Here is a 21,091-nt window from a genome sequence, read left to right as displayed (position 1 = left end):
ATGTAATTACAATTGATTTTTCTTACAGAAAAAAAAAACCCAAAAGACAAAGAATGACAATTGCTGAAAGTGGTAATGGCAAGGAAGTGATTTTAAGTCAAGATGACACTGGCTTTTTTTTTTTTCCTTCTTTTTCTCTCTTGTTTTTTGAAGAAGATATGAGTGCTGGTTTCTAATCCTTCTAGTCCTAAAAAGAAGAGTAAGCCTATACCAATAATTAGTATTTTTTCTTTTAAATAAAGAGAAAATAACACAGAGAGAGAGAGAGATAGGCAAGGATATAACAGTCAAAGACCTTTTCAGTAACATAGATTCTAAGATTTACAATTGAATTAACAGAGATCAGTTAAAACTCATTAAAAGCCATCTGATTAGACTGCTGGTGTTTTTATTTTTTTTTCCAAAAGAATGGTTTGTGGCCAGTTATTTTGAACAAAAACATTTGCCCTTTTCTTAAAAATCCGTAGGGTTTTGGAAGAAGTATTTCCATTTACTTTGGCCATTCATCTTTGTAGTGACTCCTCTATTTTACTTCTGGTTAAAATTGCTCTTCCCTAGAACAATTAAGGATCTAAACCATGAGTGTCAGTAAAAAGCCAGCCAGCATCTCTGTTGCTGCTGGGCAACCTGTCCAGCAGGTGGTTGGCAATGGAGATGACAGAGTTATCCTGCAGGTTTTGTGCATTAGGAGTGGGAAACGTAAGTTTTCTGTCATGGTAAGGATCATGCAAAGGTGGTTTGGATCTACTTTGCTTTAGAAATGTCTTGGCTCAGTGGTGGGACTAATGAATCTCCAGAGTTCATGGTGAATCTTTGCTGTTGGCCATATGGAAGTTATTTTGAAGGGAAGCAATATGGAAATAAATGTTATTGGTGTTTGATATGGGTGTTAGTGAAAATCATAATCACAGACAAAACCCCAGTGAAGGGTGGCCACTTCTTATGTGGCAGAAAGAGTAACTAATTTTATCCAACAAAATATCTGGATGCTGGTGAATCATTTAATTTCTCTGATATGAATAACATTATGCCACCTAGTGCATTAAAATATCAGTGCAATTTGAACTGGGTTTTTAATGACAGAAACTTAATTAAAAAACCCCAAATTTGGCTCCCAGGCAATTCAGATTAGGCAAATTAAGATTAAAAAAAAAACCAAATCCAAGCCTATGCAAGCCCACCACCCTCTATTCCCTTGTATGTATCTTAACTGCTGTATGTACACATGTAAAGTTGCTTGAAAAACTGGCAATTCTATAAATATTTTGAAAACAAAAGCCCACGTAATCAGTGCAACAGCTGCTATTTAGGTTTTTATACAGAACTTTAGAGCAGATGTGGTCAGAACACCTAAGTGCCTAGGCAGTCTGAGAGCACTGAAACCTGTAAAGACCTAGAGTTACTTTTGGGACAACATGGGAGGTCGAACAGTTCTTAGCCTAACTAGGTCTAGGTGCAAGGACTTTTATTGATGGCTCCTAATTTCACTGAAGAATGTTAAACCTTCAGTTTGTCATAACATTAATATGCCTCAATTGCAAGGTACTTTTCACATATTTTGGGTGAAATAAAGCCTGAAGATGCTCTTTATTTGTGGAGAGAGCCGTCAGTTCTTAGCACACAAGAGACTCCCTTCAAGACAGTTTTGGATGACCTTTACTACAACATCTCTTCCTCTTATGTATAGAGGGAAAGAAAACATGTATGGGAGATTGGCTTGATTTTTTTATTTGGAGGCTACTAATGTAATTATAAGCAACATGGGAGATTTTTAAAAAGTCAGTTACACTGATCATTCTTTTTTTCCCACCAGGATCCTTGTTGGCTTTGAATTTGGTAGAATTTGTTTATGTTGAATCCTGTTTTATATGGTTTACTTTCCTCATTTGACATCAGTCAAAGTAAATTAAAAAAAAAAAAAAGTTAAATTCATATGCTAAATTCATCTTTGGTAAAAAATAGTGGGAAAGACGTAGCTCAGACTTTGCAGTGGCTTTTCCCAGCAGTTGTTGTCATTTCTTCCAGTGGTAGTTCTGGCTTGTTACACTTTCCCAAGGGTGAGAAGGATGTGACCAGGACTCTGCCTGTTGCCCAGTGAAATTGGACATATTTGTACTCTGAGACGTGATGAAAATATAAATAGAATGTCCACAGTTCTTTCTCTTTTTGTTCTTTGTCAGCTGTAGAGATTAAATACTGGAAAAATACTTCCATTGAAATATTTTATTTACAGTCTGAATTATTCTAGATTAGATTGCCTAGAAAATTATATTGATTTTGTTTGTTAATGCTTTTGGGAATGGAGAGTGCACAGAAGGCAAGTTTCAGGAGAAAGTCCAGTAAACCACAGTTTCATTCTGGGCAAGGCACTGTCCTTCAAAACAGCATTTTCCTTCTTTTGGATGCCTCAAATTTGAGTTCTTTCTAAAAGTCTGGTAGATTTTAATTTAAGGTTACATTCTTTGACCTAAAGGATTCAGTGTCTGTGGTTTCAGAGTGATGTGTATATACCTCAGAAACCTAGCTGTCACCCTTTCCTAGTATCACTTCTAGATGTCCAGTTATGTCTTTGATTCCTTGTGAACTAGAACAGATCCTAATCCTGGGAGCTCTCCTGGGTCCAGGAGAAAGCCAACAGCATTCTGTGGAGAGCTCCAGTGGCTCTTCTGTTCTTTATGGACTGGCAGATGGCAAAATGCAGCTTGGTCATGTGAAATTTCTAGTCCAGACTTGAGCTTTACAGATCTGGTTTGGAGTATGGAATGAAAGCTTTTCCTGCTTGCGAGAACTGAGCCTTGTGTGTTATTGGGGAACACTAGTATTTTGGAGCTGTTACATTCCTTCTGCCATAACATCCTTTGCATTTTTCTAAGAATGAGTAAACTGATTTTTGGATTAGGGGCAATATTAGAAAAACAGGCAGTGACTGGATGACAGAATCAGAACACTGTTTGGGACTTTCCTAAGTAACATATTTGTTTTCCCAGATCTAAAATAAGCAGCTAAAATAAGGCAAATTGGGGTTTTATCTTTGCCATAACATAACACTTCCACATTTATCTATCCAAAATACCCTGAGAAGATCCTGGACTGTTGAAGCTGGAATCTGTTCACTAGATAAATTCAATTTCAGACAGTTCTGATCCATTTTTCTGATGTTAGATCAGCTTATGAAAAAAGGCTGACTTGGAAATAGGATTTTGAATGCAGAATGTAACTGCCCCTATATCAAAGTGCTGTATGGTACTTATCCTTGGATTTTCACATATTGGAAGAACAATCTTTACTGAAAGTGTAACAGAATTTGTGCCTTTGTTCCTCCTAGTTCAAACACTAGCTTAACTTAAAATATATGTTTATTATTCTTCATAAGAGGGGTTCTTTATGTTGAGATCTGTTAAGACAGCAAAGAATATTGCATAGAAGAAAAATCAAAATTCAGCTTGTAAAAATATTCCATTTTCTCAGAGTCTAAGGATTGTTCTTATTTCTTCTAGTATAGAATCAATGTAGCAACTGTATTTGACCAAAGAGCAGCACTGGAAGGTGCTAATGGAGAGAAAAACATCTGAGATCACTTTACCTGATGACTCCTAGTAGACCTCTGACTTCTCATAAAGACTGTATGGGAACAGCTGATCTTAAACTTGAATTTCTTTGGCTTAAAGCAATTCTGAAATTATTTTATTGCCACTGCAGTCATAGACATAAATCAATGCAGGAGACCCAAGGAGATTTACCAAACTGTCAGGAGAGGAATCATAGGATCAAATAACTTGGGTCGGCTGTAGCCAATGAAGTTCTATCATTTCTCACCTGATAAAAACTACCCCTCTTTCACTTTTTGTGAATTTTTTATTTAAATAAGGGTAGCAATTTCCTCTGTTGTTATTACAACATGAATGAACTCTTATTGAGTTGCTCACTAAAAGTTTTATAGCAAAAGTACTGTGAGTGTTTTCATTATAAATGGGTATCATAAAACTCTATAACTTGCTTGTAAAAAGTCTCTGCCAATAAAAATCTGGCACATCCAAGGTTGGTTCTGGAGCTAATTTATTTAAAATAATTTATTAACATAATTGAACAGCCATTGTGAAGTAATGAATGTAGCAAACAATTCTATTAATGCCTGGTGCCACATAACACTGTTCTTAACAGCAACAGAAATTTTGGGAGGAAAACTATCAGTAAAGCACTGAGTCAGTTTTGGTAACTATGTGAATTTAGATATAAAACCATTTTTCTGAGCAATTTACTGTGCATATTTAATACATTACATTATACAAATTTTCTACTGTAATAGTGCATTTGATTAGTGTACATATGATTGAAATACTGCAGAAGCCATGCATTTTAGAGGGTGAATATTTTTAGGCTAAATTGACTGACACCATTGAAATGAGAAATGCAGGAAAATTGTTTGCAGAAGGATATTTTTCTTAAAAGAGTGTGCAAAAATCTCATATTTAAAATAGGACGTTGTGCTGTTGTGCTTTTTTTTGACTATTATGCATGTCTATTGCTCACTTTCTCTACCTCTCTAATGTAACTCTGCTTTCTACTGTGGTGTTTCCATTGTTGTAATTTGAGAATAGAGTAGGGTTGTATTTGTGTGAAAGGGTATAATGTTATACACCTGGTCAAGAATTTTAATTCAATGAGAGAAATTGTATGTGCAATTATAGTAATAATAAAACCAGGGATTATCAACATTATAAAATAAATCTGCAGCATAATTAAGGTTTCAAAATTTTGACATGAACAAATCAAGAATTATGGCAGGAAGATTATCAGATACTTTTCCTGAGAGAGGAAAGACACTATGGAGAGTTAGATTAGGTGATAATGAGTGGCTGTGACCTCCATGCTGCTGTTTTGGCTAGAGACCATTTCTCATTATTGTAATAAAATGACGGCCCTCCAAAAATGCAATGTGCGTGAGTTTTGGGGTTTTTTTTGTCATGAAGAACTACACTAAGAGATACTAGAAAATAAAAACCATGGTGTCACTCCAAAACCTAAATGATACAAAGTAATCAAACATGTTGAAAGAGTGTTCTTGATTTTAAATGCCAGGCTCTAGGTGTTGGAGAATTTACCCTCACACCATGAAGTGTCTGTGACATTATTTATTTAGAAGTAGATGACTGGTGCATATTTTTTTCAGGGAGCACATCTCATTTTCTGGAGTGCCCTGCTACACATAACCCAGAGCCCCTGTTTGTTTATAGGAGTAGTTGAGGTGGGTGTTTTTCTTTTTCTCAGACTATGACCCCCCAGGGTAAATAAAAATGAGGGCTATGTGAAAATGACTAATGTATGGTCTCTCCTTAATTCAAACTTCGGGTCCCAGTATCTTGTTCAGCATTCTTGTACACCACTTGACAGTTCCTCTCATCTTGTTGACAAGTCCTTTTTTGGGTCTGTGTGGCTTCATTTTAATGGATTTCAGTCCCCAAAACATAACGTATAAAGCCTTATCCATTATTTAAAAGAAACAAGCATGTACTTTCTGGAATTTGTAATGCAGATGCAGATACCAAGAAAACCCTACAAATAGGAATAGATTCTTGCAGCTTAAAAACAAGCTGTTGTATCCAGCCCTCAGAAATGTAGGGCACAAGAACCTGAGAAACATTTGGTGTCATGTGTCACATAACTTCATGAATTTAATCTTTATAATATGTAATCTTTATCATATATATAAAGAATAGTTCTTCCTTAAATATATATAATAATATTTATCATAAATTGTTCTTTCTTATTCTTACAGGGTTCTGAATCTACAGGTAACATAGTCATTATTGGGATTGTTTGACAGAATAGGAGAAAGAAAATGTAACAAATGTTGAGTATTTGCAAAGGGTAATTGCAAATGCCTTTTCTTTCCCTCCTAAGCCACTGTGCTCATTTGTGACCAGTGGTTTTCCTTCTGTTTTATCAATTTTGTGAACACCTACCTGCACTACAGTGACTTCTGCATAGCTGCAAGTGAATTCCTTTGCAGTCTCTGCTCATGCCCTTTGCAGCCACTCAGGGTTTATCCTGTAGAAATGGAGGGATATCACATTGGAGGAGTAGTTCAGGAAAGGTGAGTTTATCCCTGGGTATTTCACTTATATTTGTGGGGAGTAGTTTGAAGCAATGTAAGCTGTGATTTATGGGACTGGGGATATGTGAATATTGCTAGGCTAACAGTGCAGTGCCTGGTTTCTTTTATAAACCACAAAAATGCTTTAAAAGACTATTTTACGCTTCACATCAGTTCTCAATATTGAGGGAGTTGAAAGCCAGCTATTCTCTTATCCTTGAAGCAAAGACAAGAGAGAAGTCTTGTCTTGGATATTGACTTTTCTGATTTTTTCCATCCGTTCTATAAAATGACTTATTCTCTATTATCTCTTTGACAACCACTTGTACTTCCTATCTGCAACAAACTTAGAGCATCTCTGAGTGCTGAGGAACATGAATTTTGAGGTGCAGGGCTGCTTCCTCTTGGTTTCATAGGGAGAAAGGGTTTGCACAGGATTTATCTTTTGACTCCTGGACAGTCCAGAGTAAGGATCTTTTTATTTGATCTTGCTCTGCACTTTGCTTCTCCCTGCAGCATTGATGTAAGGTTGCTACTCAGGCATTGCCACATTTAATGCATCCTTCAAGATGATACAGCCAAATGTATTTTCTCTTATGCACATAACAATATTCCTAGATCAAATTTACACTTCTCCTTGGTGGATAAACATCAGAAAGAAAAAAAAGCTCTTCATCAGCTTGGCTCCATCTGAAGGAAGGGAGTTTTAAAGGGAAGTTGTAGTCAAAGTTGCTGCAAACCAAAACACAACTCACTGCCAGTTTAGATACAAAGCTAAAGTTATTGACAGAAGTTTCAAAGCTACTGAGTTTGGAACTGGTCAACTTCTGTTCAGCCACACACTATTCCATGGTGTACACAACAGGGCTTTTAAATTAGGTGCCACTGTTGTACAGCATTAGTTATAAAATCATTGCAGTTTTGTTCACTGGTCACTGCTGCTGCCATGGAATTGTTGCAGTAATTTGGATTATTAAGGATTATATTTGGGGATGTTTTAATGACATCACTTTGTTACTATATCATCTCATTCAATTCCATTACTCAGTAACAAGTCATCAGAATAACAATACATGAGTTTTGCTGGATGAATAGGATGATCCTCCCTCCCTGCTTTCTTTCTCAGTTACCCTCTTCCTCATCCTATAAGTTTTGATGTGTTTGGGTTTGTAACCACATTTATAAATTTCTATATGTTCATGTCTTCACCTACACAGTTAACCTGTCCTAGCTTCAGGTTAGGACAGGTTAACTGTGTAGGTGCTTTTACACAGCATGGGTGAAACAAGAGAAAACACACAGCTCTCATCTATCAGTTCTTGACTGTTGGGTGCAGCCTCTGCTTTTAAAATTCTCTTCTGGGAAAATTGAGATTATTTAATGGAAAATACCCTTTGTGATATTTTTTCCACATTTGCTGCCCTACCTCTGGATCTCGACATCTCCATTATATTCTTCTGTAAAACTGCTTTGAAATCTGCTGGTTGTTCTTACTAGAACCACTCAGATTTAGGCTGATAGCATTATCCACGGATTTCACAGTGGAAAATGAGCTGACAGAAGCCTTTAAGACTTTCCAGTCTCACTAAATGATGCTGGAGATCAATTTAGAGAAGACAAAAAAGTGTTTTGACCAAAGTTTTACCAATACGTAGGGATCATCTGAATGTGAAGTGAGCAAACAGGAATGGTAGGGAAAGTATGAGAAAAAGCCTTCAGCAGCATTTTATACAAATTAACATAGACATTTTTAAAAGGAAGGCAATGGGTCTTAGTTCCCAGAGTGGCATGGAAAAACTGCCTTAAACCCTCATGTGGGAAACAAAGAGTTAAGATTGCTGTTGTGTGTAATATTTCAAATCATGAAGTCATTAATGCAATTCATCCCAAGTTCTGTATTGGTATCTTTAACAGATGCCTAGTTTTATTTAATATTTTTAGGAGGAAGGACAGGTATACTGAAGAAACAAGACTTTTGCCCCAGAACTCATTCATTCCTATTGTAGAAAAGAAGAAATTATTTCCTTTCAGAAGACTTGATCTATGCAGTAACATGGTCGCACATTTATTTTGTCACTTGGATTAAGTTTCTACAACAGGGCTATGTCCATAAGGATGTAAGTTCCTGGCACGTTTCCTGTTATCAATACTGAAATATTAGTGATCAAGCATTTACTGAACGCCATTCCTCAAATGCAGGGGCTTCACAGCATCTTGTTGCATTCATGGAATTCATTTGTTTGCATTATCTGGATAACTGGTTCTTTTGTATTGCCAAGGTGATGAACAGATTTGACATTTAGCTGATTACTTCACCAAAATTAAACAGAAAACAGGGCAGCCATCCAAAGTTCCTTTCAGTGTGAAACCTAATTATAAAAATGCTTTGAGCAGCAATTTCTTTTTGGATGTTAAAGTGCTTTTATTAGATTGTTCCCCTGTCATTTTAAAATTTATTGCTAGACACTTATAAATGGGGTTGCCTGCTGAAGTAGAATTATTTTATTTTCTATATTTAAGATGGGAGGAAAAAGTGTATGGAGAAAATTTTCGGCTGAATTTGTTAGTATTTTACGTGTTTCTGAAAAGGAAGGAGAATAACTAGTGCTAGGTTTCGCAGACCCAAAATGTAATTTATCGCTGTGTTGAATAAAATCGTATCTGCTTTTTTATTCACAATTCAGCAACTCCCAATTTCCGAAGCCTATCACTTAGCAAATAATGAAATCAAAGATGTGATTTAAAATTTGAGTACAGCAGTAGAAGCTTGTATCATTAATGTAGATTTACACAATTACTGGTGATAGAAAAATCTAACCATGTACTTGTACCTGTCTTTCATAAGCCATTACCTGTTCTCAAACAGCATAAAAGTACTCTTAAGTCATTTGTCAAGGGCATTGAATATAAGTAGGCCAAGTGAATTTTAACCAGTAAATTTAGAGCTGAAGACTGAAGTGGATCTTAGAAGAACTTTCTTGTGAAGTATTTTTTGAATGTCTTGGAATATGTTTAACTTTTTATACTGCCTGTTGTTATTAACATCCTTTGGACCCCAGACAAGGTGTGATCTGGGGAGATTTCAAGGTGACAAAATTGTAGGGTTTTGCATATGATATTGTCTAGCACACTTTGGGTACTAAATCATCTTGTGAGGACATAGATTAATTCTTGACACTGAGATCTATTAATATACCTTGAAGCCCAGTGAATTATGTGACTCTGGTGTTTCAAGCTGTAGAATTCTGCCATAACTAGGAGGAAATATTTTGCTGTAGGTAGATTAATGTTGAAAGCTTGTCAAGAAAAAGTTCAACATTGAAAATTTATTCTTTCTCTTTTTGCCAGTGCTAGAGCTTCTACAATAAATACCATTTGTGATCTGGGGAAAAATAGAGATATAATTTCTTTTCTATTTGTCTGTGTTATTAGAGTTTCAATGATATAGTCTGTTTCTCATTAAAAATTCCATCCCAGTGAATATTCTTATAGAGGGTAATTTTTACTCCTATCTACCTCAGAGCTTTTCTCATAAAATACAGTAACTGTCAGTACTTCTCAAATAATTTCATTCATGGCCATTGCAAGATAATTAATTAAGATACCTCAACATTCTGTATTAATAAATAACAAAAATGAGAATAAGAGATTTGCTGAATACCCTTTTTGAGGATAATGGGTACGACTTAACATGGATGTTAAGAGGAAGCTTTGAGTTGACAGAGAATGCAGTCTGAGCAACAGAGCTAAGAGTGGATGTGCAACACAAATGTGGGTTTGTTTTTTGTTTGAGTGTTGAAGCATATTTCAGTACTAAGCCTTCTTAACTCCTCCTTGTATCTCTAAAGTGTGCAGAGCTGGGGGTGTTTAGCCTGGAGAAAAGGAGGCTCAGGGGAGAGACTTTATCACTCTTCAACTCAGTGAAAGGAAGGTGGAGCAAGGTGGGACTTGACGTCTTCTCCCAGGCAGCCAGTGACAGGACAAGGGGAAATGGCCTCATACTGCACCTGGGAAGGGTCAGGCTGGACATCAGGGAAATTCCTACATGAAAAGGGTTTTCAAGCTTTGGAATGTACTGCCCAAGAGAGGCACCAGGACTGAAGGGCACTGAGTGCCATGTCTGCTTGACAAGGTGGTCAGTCATAGGCTGGACTCAGTGATCTTGGGGTTCTTTTACATCCTAAATGATCCTATGGTCTAACAACTTGCTTGTCAATGTGATAAGTTATTCAGGGCTATGTTAAATGGGGAGAAACACATTGCTATTAATTTGAAAGTTCACACATTATGCCCCTGTGCACAGAGAACACTCCCTTGCTATGTTTTGTTGCTCACGAGTCCAATGGATGTGCCCTTTGCTGTCTTTTGTTGTGCCAGTGGGTCTCCAATAATTTAAACCAATATGTGTGCATATGGTCTATCTGCCTGAACTGTGTAAGAGCACTTCAAACACTCTAAAAGCAGAAACTTAAGCCAGTTCTCATTATACTGTTTCCCTTTGAAGTATGCAAGGGATGTGTGGACCTGGCTTTAATATAAATGCTTGGCCAGGGTCATCTTGATAGTATTCTTCTTGATCCTGTGTTGGCTTTGTGACAATTTCAGGGAAAAGTGGCAAAAAAATTTTGTCTGTTTAGACCTTGAGGTTTGAGTCTTGTAGTAGAGCTCAAATGAGGCACAGTAGCAATGAACATTTGCTTATCAGAGCTTATTTTTGGATTTATATTTAACTTTAGATGTCTGTCAGAGAAGACTTTGTTGGACCAAAATTGATTTCACAAAAACATTAAGGAAGAAGGAACTGCAAGACTTTTGGCAGGACAACAGACTCATATGCTGAACTCATTTGTAGTTGCTAAACTGAAACTTCCTGTGACACAAAGGCCACCAAGTAAAAGTTATTTTTGAAAATAAATGCAGTAGTTTAGTCACTGCCAAGAAAAGACAAATAGAAAACCATCTTTCGTTGCAAAAGTGCTTCCTATAGTATTTCTAACTTCTACCTCTTGTTTGTCCATAGGTGGATGGGATACTGTGCCTGGCTGACATCCTCACTGATACCAGCCATTCTGAAGCCACCCATGCAGAAGCAGCAGCAGTAATTGCCCAGATCACATCTCCACATCTCACATTCACTCAGCATCTCAGCAGCTTCCTGGAAAATATGGAAGAAATTGTGACAGCACTTGTCAGTAAGTTTTCCACAGGATTTCTGAGTCCAGTTAAAGTAACACGTTAGGGTATGAGTCTTTCATTAGAAATATTCCCTAAATAATGTTTACCATTCTTCCCTTAACAGATGAAATAACAAATTTAAATTCTGAATCAGAGAATTCTGCAATTACATAATATTTTTTTACTCCAGGCCTCATGTGAATAGAATTTATAAATATTTGTAAAAATAGTATCTGTGTGAAAGTCTATCTCGGTCCTCCAGGGAGGACTCAACAAAGCATCCTTTTGTCTGGTTTTTGTCTGAAAAGAGGAATATTGAGAGCTGATAACCTTTATGCCTGTTGTATTTTCCAAACTTTCTAGGACTCAAGCTCACCACTACATCTGCATTTGTATGATAATTCAGAGGAAAAGTAGAGTGTCATATAATCTAGGGGTATTGTTACAAAAAAATGAAAGCTCTTCTTTCTTGTCTAGGCCCCTGATCCATGGTAAAGTGAGACAAAAAGACTTTCCTTAACCTGAGTCAGTGAGGATACTTTAGGAAAAACAAGATGACATTTCTTATTGCTTTCTAAAGAGAGGAATACCTTATTTCTGGCAGTGTGCTCCCTCCCTCTCAAATACCAGGAGCTTTCATTCAAGCATTCTCTTCTGTCTAGTCTAGAAATTTAGTCTCCCAGAGCTCAAAGTCAAAATGTACTGTTTGGGTTTTCTGGTTTGATTTCTCATGTATAATAGATCAGTAAATTCAGAATTTTTTCTAGTGAACCTATTGGTTAAACTGTAGAACTTTAATTTGGATACAGTTGGGGTTTTTTTTTTTTGTTTGTTTGCTTGTTTGCTTTTTAAAGAAGAAATAAAGAATAGTATGAGTGCTTGAGGATTCTGCTGTGGCTGGGAATTATCTGAGCTGTATTTAGGCATTCTTCAGTAGGCCAAAAAAGAACTAATGATGGAGAAATCAAGGGAACAATTTATTCCTGACGTCCAGCAGCAAACGGAGAAGCTTGTGCCCTAACACTGCCCGGAATCTAGTGGGTGGAATTAACCTGCGCTGAGCTTGGTTCTGTTGTAGCTAGCAGCATCTGACCTGGTTTGTTTCAGATGATTTTCTGGGTTATTTTAGTGAACTGCAGTCAAAGGCCAATCTGAACAGTTTATCCAGAATGTATTAGGTAGTGGATCATTCCTCAATTGTTGCTCTTTAAGTTGAGCAGGAATTTTAGCTGTACATATTCTGCCCAAGAAATGTAAGTGTTAAAAATAGAACACGTATAACTTTGCAAGACCCATTTCAGTAATCACAAACCACTTTCCTTGTAATATTTATAACTCAGTAATTGAATTACTGTAAGATGTTTAAGTTTTAAACCATGTAGAAATCCCATTACCAGGTGATTCACATCTTAGTTAAAGTACACATGTACAAGGGATTGAAAGGTAGCTGTCTCTTCAGCACTTACCGAAGTTGAAAAATATGCAGGATGATTTTCGACTTCAGAGAAATAGATTTAGAGATAAGCAACATGTACCTTGTTCTAAAGAAGAGGATGGAATTATTCTCATATGGATCATTTACTTTTAGCTTTCTGCCTCCTGTATTTGATTTTATTTAGTTATATTAAGCTTTATTTTGAACAACATGCAGTGCAATATTCCCAGTAGAACGGTATACTAGGTAGAGCATATCGTTCATCAGGGGCTCTAGTGAGGTGGGTGTTGGTCTCTTCCAAGTAACAGGTGATAGAACAAGAGTAAATGGCCCCAAGTTGTGCCAGGGGAGTTTTAGATTGGATATTAGGAAAAAATTACTTCATGGAGGGAATTATTAAATGCTGGAAAACACTGCCCAGGGAAGTGGTTGAGTCACCATCCCTGGAGGTATTTAAAAGCTGTGTGCATGTGGCACTTGGGCCCATGGTTTAGTGATGGACTTGGCAGAGATGGGTTTGGTTGGAGCTGATGATCTTAGAAGTCTTTTCCACCCTAAACCCTTCTATGATATTACATAACTGACAAAATTAAGTTTATATTTTTTGTTTCCTTTTTTTATGTCCATGTTTGTAAACTTGATATCAGCTAATAAGATCACTATTGCAAGCTGCAGATGCTTAAATATTGCCTTTAACAGCTGCATTGAAGGAGTGACTTTTATCCAGCTTATTTTCTGCATTCCTAGAACTGTGCCAAGAAGCCTCATCAGGTGAAGTTTTCCTGCTGGCTTCAGCAGCTCTTGCCAACATCACTTTCTTTGATACCATGGCTTGTGAAATATTGCTCCAGTTAAATGCAATGAAGATTCTCCTGGCAGCATGCTCAGACAAACACATAGTGGATACTCCATATTCCCGGGATCAGGTGAGGAATTTCTCTGTCATGTTTATGTAAAAGCCAAAAGATTTCAGCACTGTGTCTCTTTTGACATAACCAATCCTTTCTTGGTTCTTTTCATTGTATTGCCTCTGTTTATCTGCTTCAGTTCCTTCTTTGGTTTTGGTTGTTTTTTTGTTATTTTTTTCAGTGAGCATTAAAAATATGACAGATTTAATGTGATTTTCAAAAAGTAAAAGAAAAAAAAAAGTTGAATTCCATATATCTAAGATAGCAGAATTTATTTTTTTTTCATCATGAATTAGGCCAAATAGTGACACAGAGACCCAAAGAGGTTATGGGATCTCTGTCTTTGTAGGGATTCAAAACTTGACTGGACAGAGCTTTGAGGCAAAGATAAATATGGAGCCTAAATATAGAGTTGTCAGTTCAAAGAGGAATTAGCTCCAAAAGCTGAATAAGGACCTGATCCCCAGCCCATTGACGTCGGTGGGCTTTGGACCAAGTCCTGTCTGCCTGGTAGATGGCTTGCAAATTTTTATTGGCAAATACTGCTAATGTGCTTTTGCCTTTCTCTTTCCTTCTCACCAATATTTAATTTTTTTTTTTTTTTTAGTAAAGGGACACTAGATAATACTAAAGGTCTATGTTAATGCACAGATGAAATCAGGGGGAATTCTTTTGCTCCTCTCAGACACTCCAATGCGTTGGGATGGTGCAGAGGCACTGCTTATTTGGTGTCTCAGTGATTAATTTTGCCTCAGCAGTGATGTGCATGAGGCCTGAGGGTTCAGTAGTGGCTACTGAGGGATGGAGGCTGGTACTCAGCAAACTTAACCTACTTCTGTCCATGAGACCTTGTGAGTGTAATTAAACTTCCACCATTCAGGCCTCACAACCTTCCCTTTCACAGCTCTGAAGGATCCAAAAGATGATTTATGGTAGATTTAGATAAGAAAAGATGACTTATGGCAGATTTAGGATCTGCACTGCCAGAGAAGGCATTGCTCATCCTTAGCCATCAGCCAGGCCTTGGAGATTAAGGCACAGTGGAACCTAGAAACTGATTATTGGTATTCTAGAGGGATTACTAGGGCTGCTTTAGCTTCTAATAGCACCTAGTAGTTTTTCAGCTCAGGTCTGTGTATAAAAAGATGGAATTAAGCCATAATTGCTGTAGTGCTCTTTGGGCAAAGTCAGAGATATCAGTTGTGGTGTTGTCATGGCTGTGTACTATTACATATGTACAATCCTTCACAGTCTTTTTTAAAAATTCTTCCTGTATGCTCTCATAGTTTTGATTTCCTTATTTTTTATGTCCTCATCTGAATTCTGCTGTCAGCTGTGAGTTTGCAGTTTGCTCTGTGGGTAGCAGAGCAAGCCCCTTCTTTTTTTGAGGAAGGTAGATCTTGAAAGAAATACGTATGACTTTTTTTAGGTGACAGGCTAATTCCAGGCCTTTTGCAGCTTGCAAGCTGTAAGTTCATCTCACTAGCTAGATGAACAGCAAACTGAATGGCTTCCTTCCAAGAACTGAGATCTTATCCCCCAGAACACCTCACCTTCCTGCTCAGAACAAGAACGTAGAACAGCAAGGGTGGTGTTCTCTGTGGAGTGCTGCAGGGACATTCTGAGCTGCCTCCTTGGCTCCTGCAGCTATGGGAACTATAAAATCCTTCCTTGGGGTTTTTACTGAGCATTGAATGTCCAGGTGGAATCTGAGTGCTGCTCATCTTGTCTTTAAGAGCTGCCAGTTAAACAGTTTTGGTAATGCCAAAGCCTTGAGAGAAGTCTTCCTTCAAATTCCTGAACAAGTGTGTTTGAGTGAATAGCTCCCCTTGCTTCAGTCTTGTATTTGGGGGTGGGGATGGTATATTGGATGCCAATTTACAGCCGTCTCATGGAATACTTTGACTTTTAATTTGCTCTGTGTCTATCATTGCAATGAGGAAAATACACTCAGCTAAAAAAACAGCACTGCAATACTATATTTTATACTGGTTTCATAAATTTTGATTTTGGCTTTTGACAGGAAATCCTTTTAGGTAAGTAATGTACTCAGAATCTTTTCCCAGTATATATAATATTATGTCCCAGACAGTAGCCATTTGCCTAGGGAGATGTACATTAAAGATGAGTAGATTTGAAAATTTTTGATTCAAGATTCTATTTTGGATAATGGAAACAATATGGAATATATTTTCATGCACTGATGTCCATTCTGAATGACCAAGTCATCCTGGTCAGTAAAAAAGATGATTTGGAATAAGTTATACTAAATATTTAAGTGATTAAACAAAGTAAAAACTTACATAGCTGATACAAAATAGAAAATTGTATAAAAGACCCCTCAAACTTAAATGCTCTGTTTTTCATACAAATATTTAATTTAAGTAGCACAACTACTTATAGAAAGCTACCTAATATTTCTAACTATATTACTACTTTAGTGTTAATGCTGATTTAAGAAAATTCTATTCTGCTAGACTGGAGTGTGCTTTACTGTTAACCAAACCTGGGAGGAAGCTGAAATGCTGCAAAGGAACATGGAAATTTGTTTTCTTTTGTGCCATTTTACCTCATCTTAAATTCACACTATGTCCTTCTATACAGGACATAAAATTATTATTAGTTATCACCCTCTGTGATGGTACAAATAAATAACATAATAAATAACATTCTGCCCAGGATTTGGATATAGATTGTGCACTGACTGCAAAAAATATTTTACTGCTCAAGCACCTTTAAAATTGTTCTGTCTTATGACTTCTGTAAAGTTTTTTTGTCCAGATGACAAAAAACATTTAAAAAAACTTAAACTAAAAAAAACCCCAACCTTTTCTGTCTTTGCTACCCAAACACCAACCTCCTTCTTCTTTCATTTCCTGGGCAGTGTTAGATTAGGTCAGGAGAGAAATCTAGAACTGATAACTGGACTTACTGATAAACAAGATTATCATTGCCCATTTTACAGAGGCATGTGACTGTTTCTGTAGCCAGCAACATTCTACTGAGATTCCTTAGTTTTGTAACAAAATACATTATATAAGAACAGTCATAAAGCACTATTTCCCAGATTCCTTTGTCCCCAGTTTTGGGTCAAAATGGATATGAATGTCCCACGTTCTGTTTCTTTCTGCAGATACTTATTCTCTGAAGAGCAGATTTTTTACTTCAAAAAACCATCAAAATGTTCTTTCAGAAGGGTTTATGCCTAAATTCAGCAGTGTAGTGTATGCAGTCTTAGTGGAGTTTGAGATCTGTCAGAAGAGGTGCTTAGCCTCTTTATCATCCAGGATCTTTTTGAGTTTAACCATCGTCTCAGATTCAACATAGAAAAATATGAAATATGTATGTTTGGGCACAGTATGTTTATGTATAATACAATTTTTCTCTCTGCATTCCCACTTGTCTCTTCAGTGTTGTTAGTATTCTCACCTTACCTGTGAAGCTGTGGAGGTATAGCCTAACACCTTCTTAGCTTCTCTTACTCAGGCAGACAAAGAATTAATGTGCAGTGAACACATCCATTTTAAAGTGGTTATTCCTAGGTCTAAAATCAGTGAGTTAAGTTTCAAAACAGTTTGAGGTGGAGAAAGGCTCTTAAGCTGGAAGGAAAAATTGGAAATGATTGTTGCTTATTTTTTTCCTAATAAATTCTTTCCTGCCTTCTTGGTATTTGGGAGATGCTGCTGGTTTAGACACTGAGATCTTCTGTTTCATTTAATATTTTAAGTCCTTCCTCTAGGTTCCACATTCTTTTCTCTGTTCTTCACCTTTTGTTCCTTATTAGGCATTTGTGTTTATTTTTCCTGTCCTTCCTCACCTTTTTCCCCTCCCTGAAAGAAGATTGTAGTGTCAAAAGGAGATTAGAGACAGATGTTACTATAATATAAAGAAGTTTTGATTTCTAAATATTTCTGAACCCTCAGTGAAAAACTTTGAGAATAATGTTTTTAATGAGAAGAACAGTTTTTTTAGATTTTCTTTGAAAAACCCTGTCTGTATGAGAGAAACTTGCAGTACTACTTCTCAATCTAAATTTCTTGAATACTGGAGAGTTTATTAACAAAGCCTTTACATGTGGACAAGTTCATAAAAGGGTATCTGCACTGTTTTCTTGCACAGATCTCTGTTAATATCCAGCTCTGGCATTAATACCATGATCACTAGAAAGGTGGTTGGAATTCCCTTCCCTCTGAGAGGCCTGACTGTGCTCTGTGGATGGTAAATTGTACATTAAAATTGTAGGATCTTTTCCAGTATTGACTAGATCACACTGAGAAAACATGATTTCAACTAATATAGCAAGAAAGAGAACTGGTAAATGAAAAAATTAAGTTGCTTTGAAAAGCTCAAGAAATCAAGAAAGAAACATGACTGCTAGTAACAGATGCAAAAATGAAAATTAGACCAAACTCACCCAACTATCTGAATTTTAACCATACCATTATATTAATGATATTACAGTTAGTTTCCTATGTAAGATTGTAACAATTTTGCTGATGTCTTTTATTTTTCTTTTTAACCGCTTATCTCTATCTTTTCATGCACATGTGACCAGCATAAATAGATAAGAGCACTGACTGGCATTATATGGTCAATGTTATGGATTGTTATATTTCAGGGCTCTAAAACTGACTATGTTAAAAGCTAAAAGATTTTTGGGACAAAATTCCTGCTTAGTTAGAATTCTGCCTCTCATATTTTAGATTCTATGCAGGATAGGACAGTGTGCTCCCACTTGCAAAGCAAGGGGTTCAGTTGAAAGAATAAAATCTCAGCTCAGTTGAAAAACTAATTTGTCTTGAAAGGCTCATTTGTGCTCTGCTCTGGGGAGATCAGATCTCTTAGGTGCCTTTGGCTGCTTGAGCCTGTTTGAAAAACACAAAGAAGCTTTTCAATGCCTTGAAGGAAGTCTGAGAGATTCTTTCTCCTCCAGGTTTTAACCTGAAAGACAGAAAACTGTGGCCACTAGCTCAGTCACTGTTAGTTATGTGCCCTGGTGGGGCACATGGGATGTGTATTTTCACAATGTGACCCACCCAGGGTGCATGTCCTATGTGCTTCTTTAAAACAAATAATGTGAGAACCTGACTATTCTGCCTGCTCCTTATCTACATTAGTCAGCAAGAGGAAGTAACATAAATAAAAATGTAGTAAAGACTTCATTCCAAAATGTAAATTTCCTACAGCTTTAGTCTCTGTTGCTCTGCCTCAGCATGCCAAAAATACATTTCTCTGGCACAGTCTCAGAATAAACCTAGACTTTGCAAGCAGATCCTGTCTCCAACCACTGTTTTGATTTTGAGGGGTTATTAGCTTCTTCTGCTCATCTGGCTGTCTGTTTTCAGGAAGAAAAACTAAGTTCCCAATCACAAAAATGGCTATCAGAAGCCATTGGAGTTATTTCCTATTTTCAAGCATTATAATGTCCCAGAGAGAATACCCAGAGATTTCTCACTGAAGTTTTTCCTCCTGATAGATAATATCTTGAAAGGCTTTTTCTACCTCAACTTGCTGTAATGCCTGTTCTTGATGCCTGCTAGATGCACTCTTTTGCTGTCTCCCTGTGGATGGATCTTGAATTGTGATGTTCAGATGATTTTAATTTACCTTCAGAAACAGAGACTATGTTGCTTCTGAGTTATATTCAGGTGCCACTTTGTTTCTGAAGATGGCTAGCTGGAACTTTGCAGACACTATGATTTATGCTTATTTAATTGAATGAATTACAAAATGCTCTTATAATGTGTACAAAAATTAATATTACTTAGCAATGAATCAGCCTTAAAGGAGTAACTAACTGAGAGAATTAGCAGTTCTATATTGATCTACTTTGCCACTCTATTAAATTACTCGCTAATTCTTATTTTGAGGTTGTGTCTTTCTTTTTATGTTGGGACTGTTGATAAAAGCCTACTGAGCAGTGTGCCTTTATTATCAATAAAGATATATTAGCACCACACCTTCCACATCTGTAGACCCTTCCCCTTCCCACAAATGAGGTAAGGGACCCTCAGTTGTGGAAAATATTGGCCCTTTAGCAGGCTAAAATATGTGCTTTCATCCTCTAAATCCTTTGGCATCTTTCTTCCTAGGAGTTTGTTTCACAATAAAGAGAAAGACTTTCTCAAATCTCTCACTAAGGGAAAGTTTTCAGAGAGGCCTTCTGTTCTTAAGTGTTCTTTAAGTTTAAATCTCTTTGATAACTACAGGTTTACACTCTCAGTGTATCTTATTTTATAGCAAAGCATTTATATCTAGTTTTTATTTTTGCAGCAAAGATTTAGTACCTTGTACACTGGTTGATGAGCATTAGTCACCATTAGTTGTTTAGAAAAGTTTTATTATAGTAAATAAAACTTTTCTAAACAACTAATATAACTAAATAAGTTAGTAATTATGTATTTTAGCGAAAAAATATTCCAAGGTGACTATTGTTTGAAGAAAACTATTTTAAAGGTTCTTAATCAACCATGGTTTCTCAAATTTAAATTCCTCTTGACAACTGAAATTCCTACAGTTCAGGGCAAAGCAGACTACAGAACTTAAAAGGAGGATTCACCACTCATGAATTCAATATGTGTGGAAGTCTGAGGGAGTGGAAGGAAACTACGTGGGAATAGAAACAAATTTTAAGTTATGAAATATATATAGGACAACCAAAAAAGATCAACACTGCCAATTTTATAATAATATCTGATATTATCACTAGAGATGTATCTGTGTTTAATATCTGTTTACTTATTTGGCTTATAAAAATAGAGATTTTTGATTAGATTTCAGATTAATTTCCATGGTAACTGCAACACTTAAGAAGATAATGCTGTACTGACATTTGAAAAATATGAAATAACACTGTTATTTTTAGTTTTATTTATTATACAGGAAAATTTTCCATGGGTCTTAAGGGGCCTCTCAAATATCCCTGTCTACTAGGTTCACCAACAAACCCTTTAAAGATGAACATTCAAAGCTTCTTGATTTTGGGTGTGCTTTTTTAAAATTTGAAGTTTTAAAGTTCAATTTTAACTTAAACATTCAAAATTAACTTAAAAATTTAAAGTTTTTAAGTTCAGTTTTAACTGCTTAATCTCTTACTCTTGTGAAAAATCTTACTACTGCCAATGAAATCTCTGCATGTTGCTGTTTTGCTAAGTTGGCGTGCCTTCAGAAGGTGCTAAAGCATGAGCTTTAGCTGAGAATTCCTTTGCTTACGTTCTGCCTTGCCCTGTGTCTCAGTGCCCCCTGGGTCAGGTGTGCAGAGCCCAGGCAAGCAGGCAGGTGTTGAGCACAGGAGGAGCCCTGCAGGTCTGTTCCTCTGGTTGTTTTTAGCAGTGCTACTCGTGGCACTGACCTGAATCATCCATCCAGCTCCCTTCTGATGGCAAACAAATGTCACAGGGCTTCCAGGACCTGAGGGAGCCAACAGGGAAGGTGGAGAAGGACTTTTTGCAAGGGCATGTGGTGACAGGACAAGGGGAA

At 36.7% G+C, this 21,091-nt stretch overlaps 1 protein-coding gene across 1 annotated transcript in view; it reads left to right on the top strand.

Moving 5' to 3' along the window:
• INSC (INSC spindle orientation adaptor protein) overlaps positions 1-21,091 on the top strand; it is a 63,328-nt gene that overhangs the window by 35,157 nt on the left and 7,080 nt on the right. Inside the window, exons 7-8 of the mRNA XM_058026751.1 lie at positions 11,115-11,286; positions 13,452-13,630. Of these exons, the coding sequence (XP_057882734.1) occupies positions 11,115-11,286; positions 13,452-13,630 (351 nt within the window). The remainder of the gene's footprint in view (positions 1-11,114; positions 11,287-13,451; positions 13,631-21,091) is intronic.

Source organism: Melospiza georgiana, chromosome 6 (assembly GCF_028018845.1).
Source record: "Melospiza georgiana isolate bMelGeo1 chromosome 6, bMelGeo1.pri, whole genome shotgun sequence".
NCBI lineage: Eukaryota > Metazoa > Chordata > Aves > Passeriformes > Passerellidae > Melospiza > Melospiza georgiana.
Note: the sequence above shows the minus strand (reverse complement) of the source record. Positions and strands in the feature narration are given on the sequence as shown.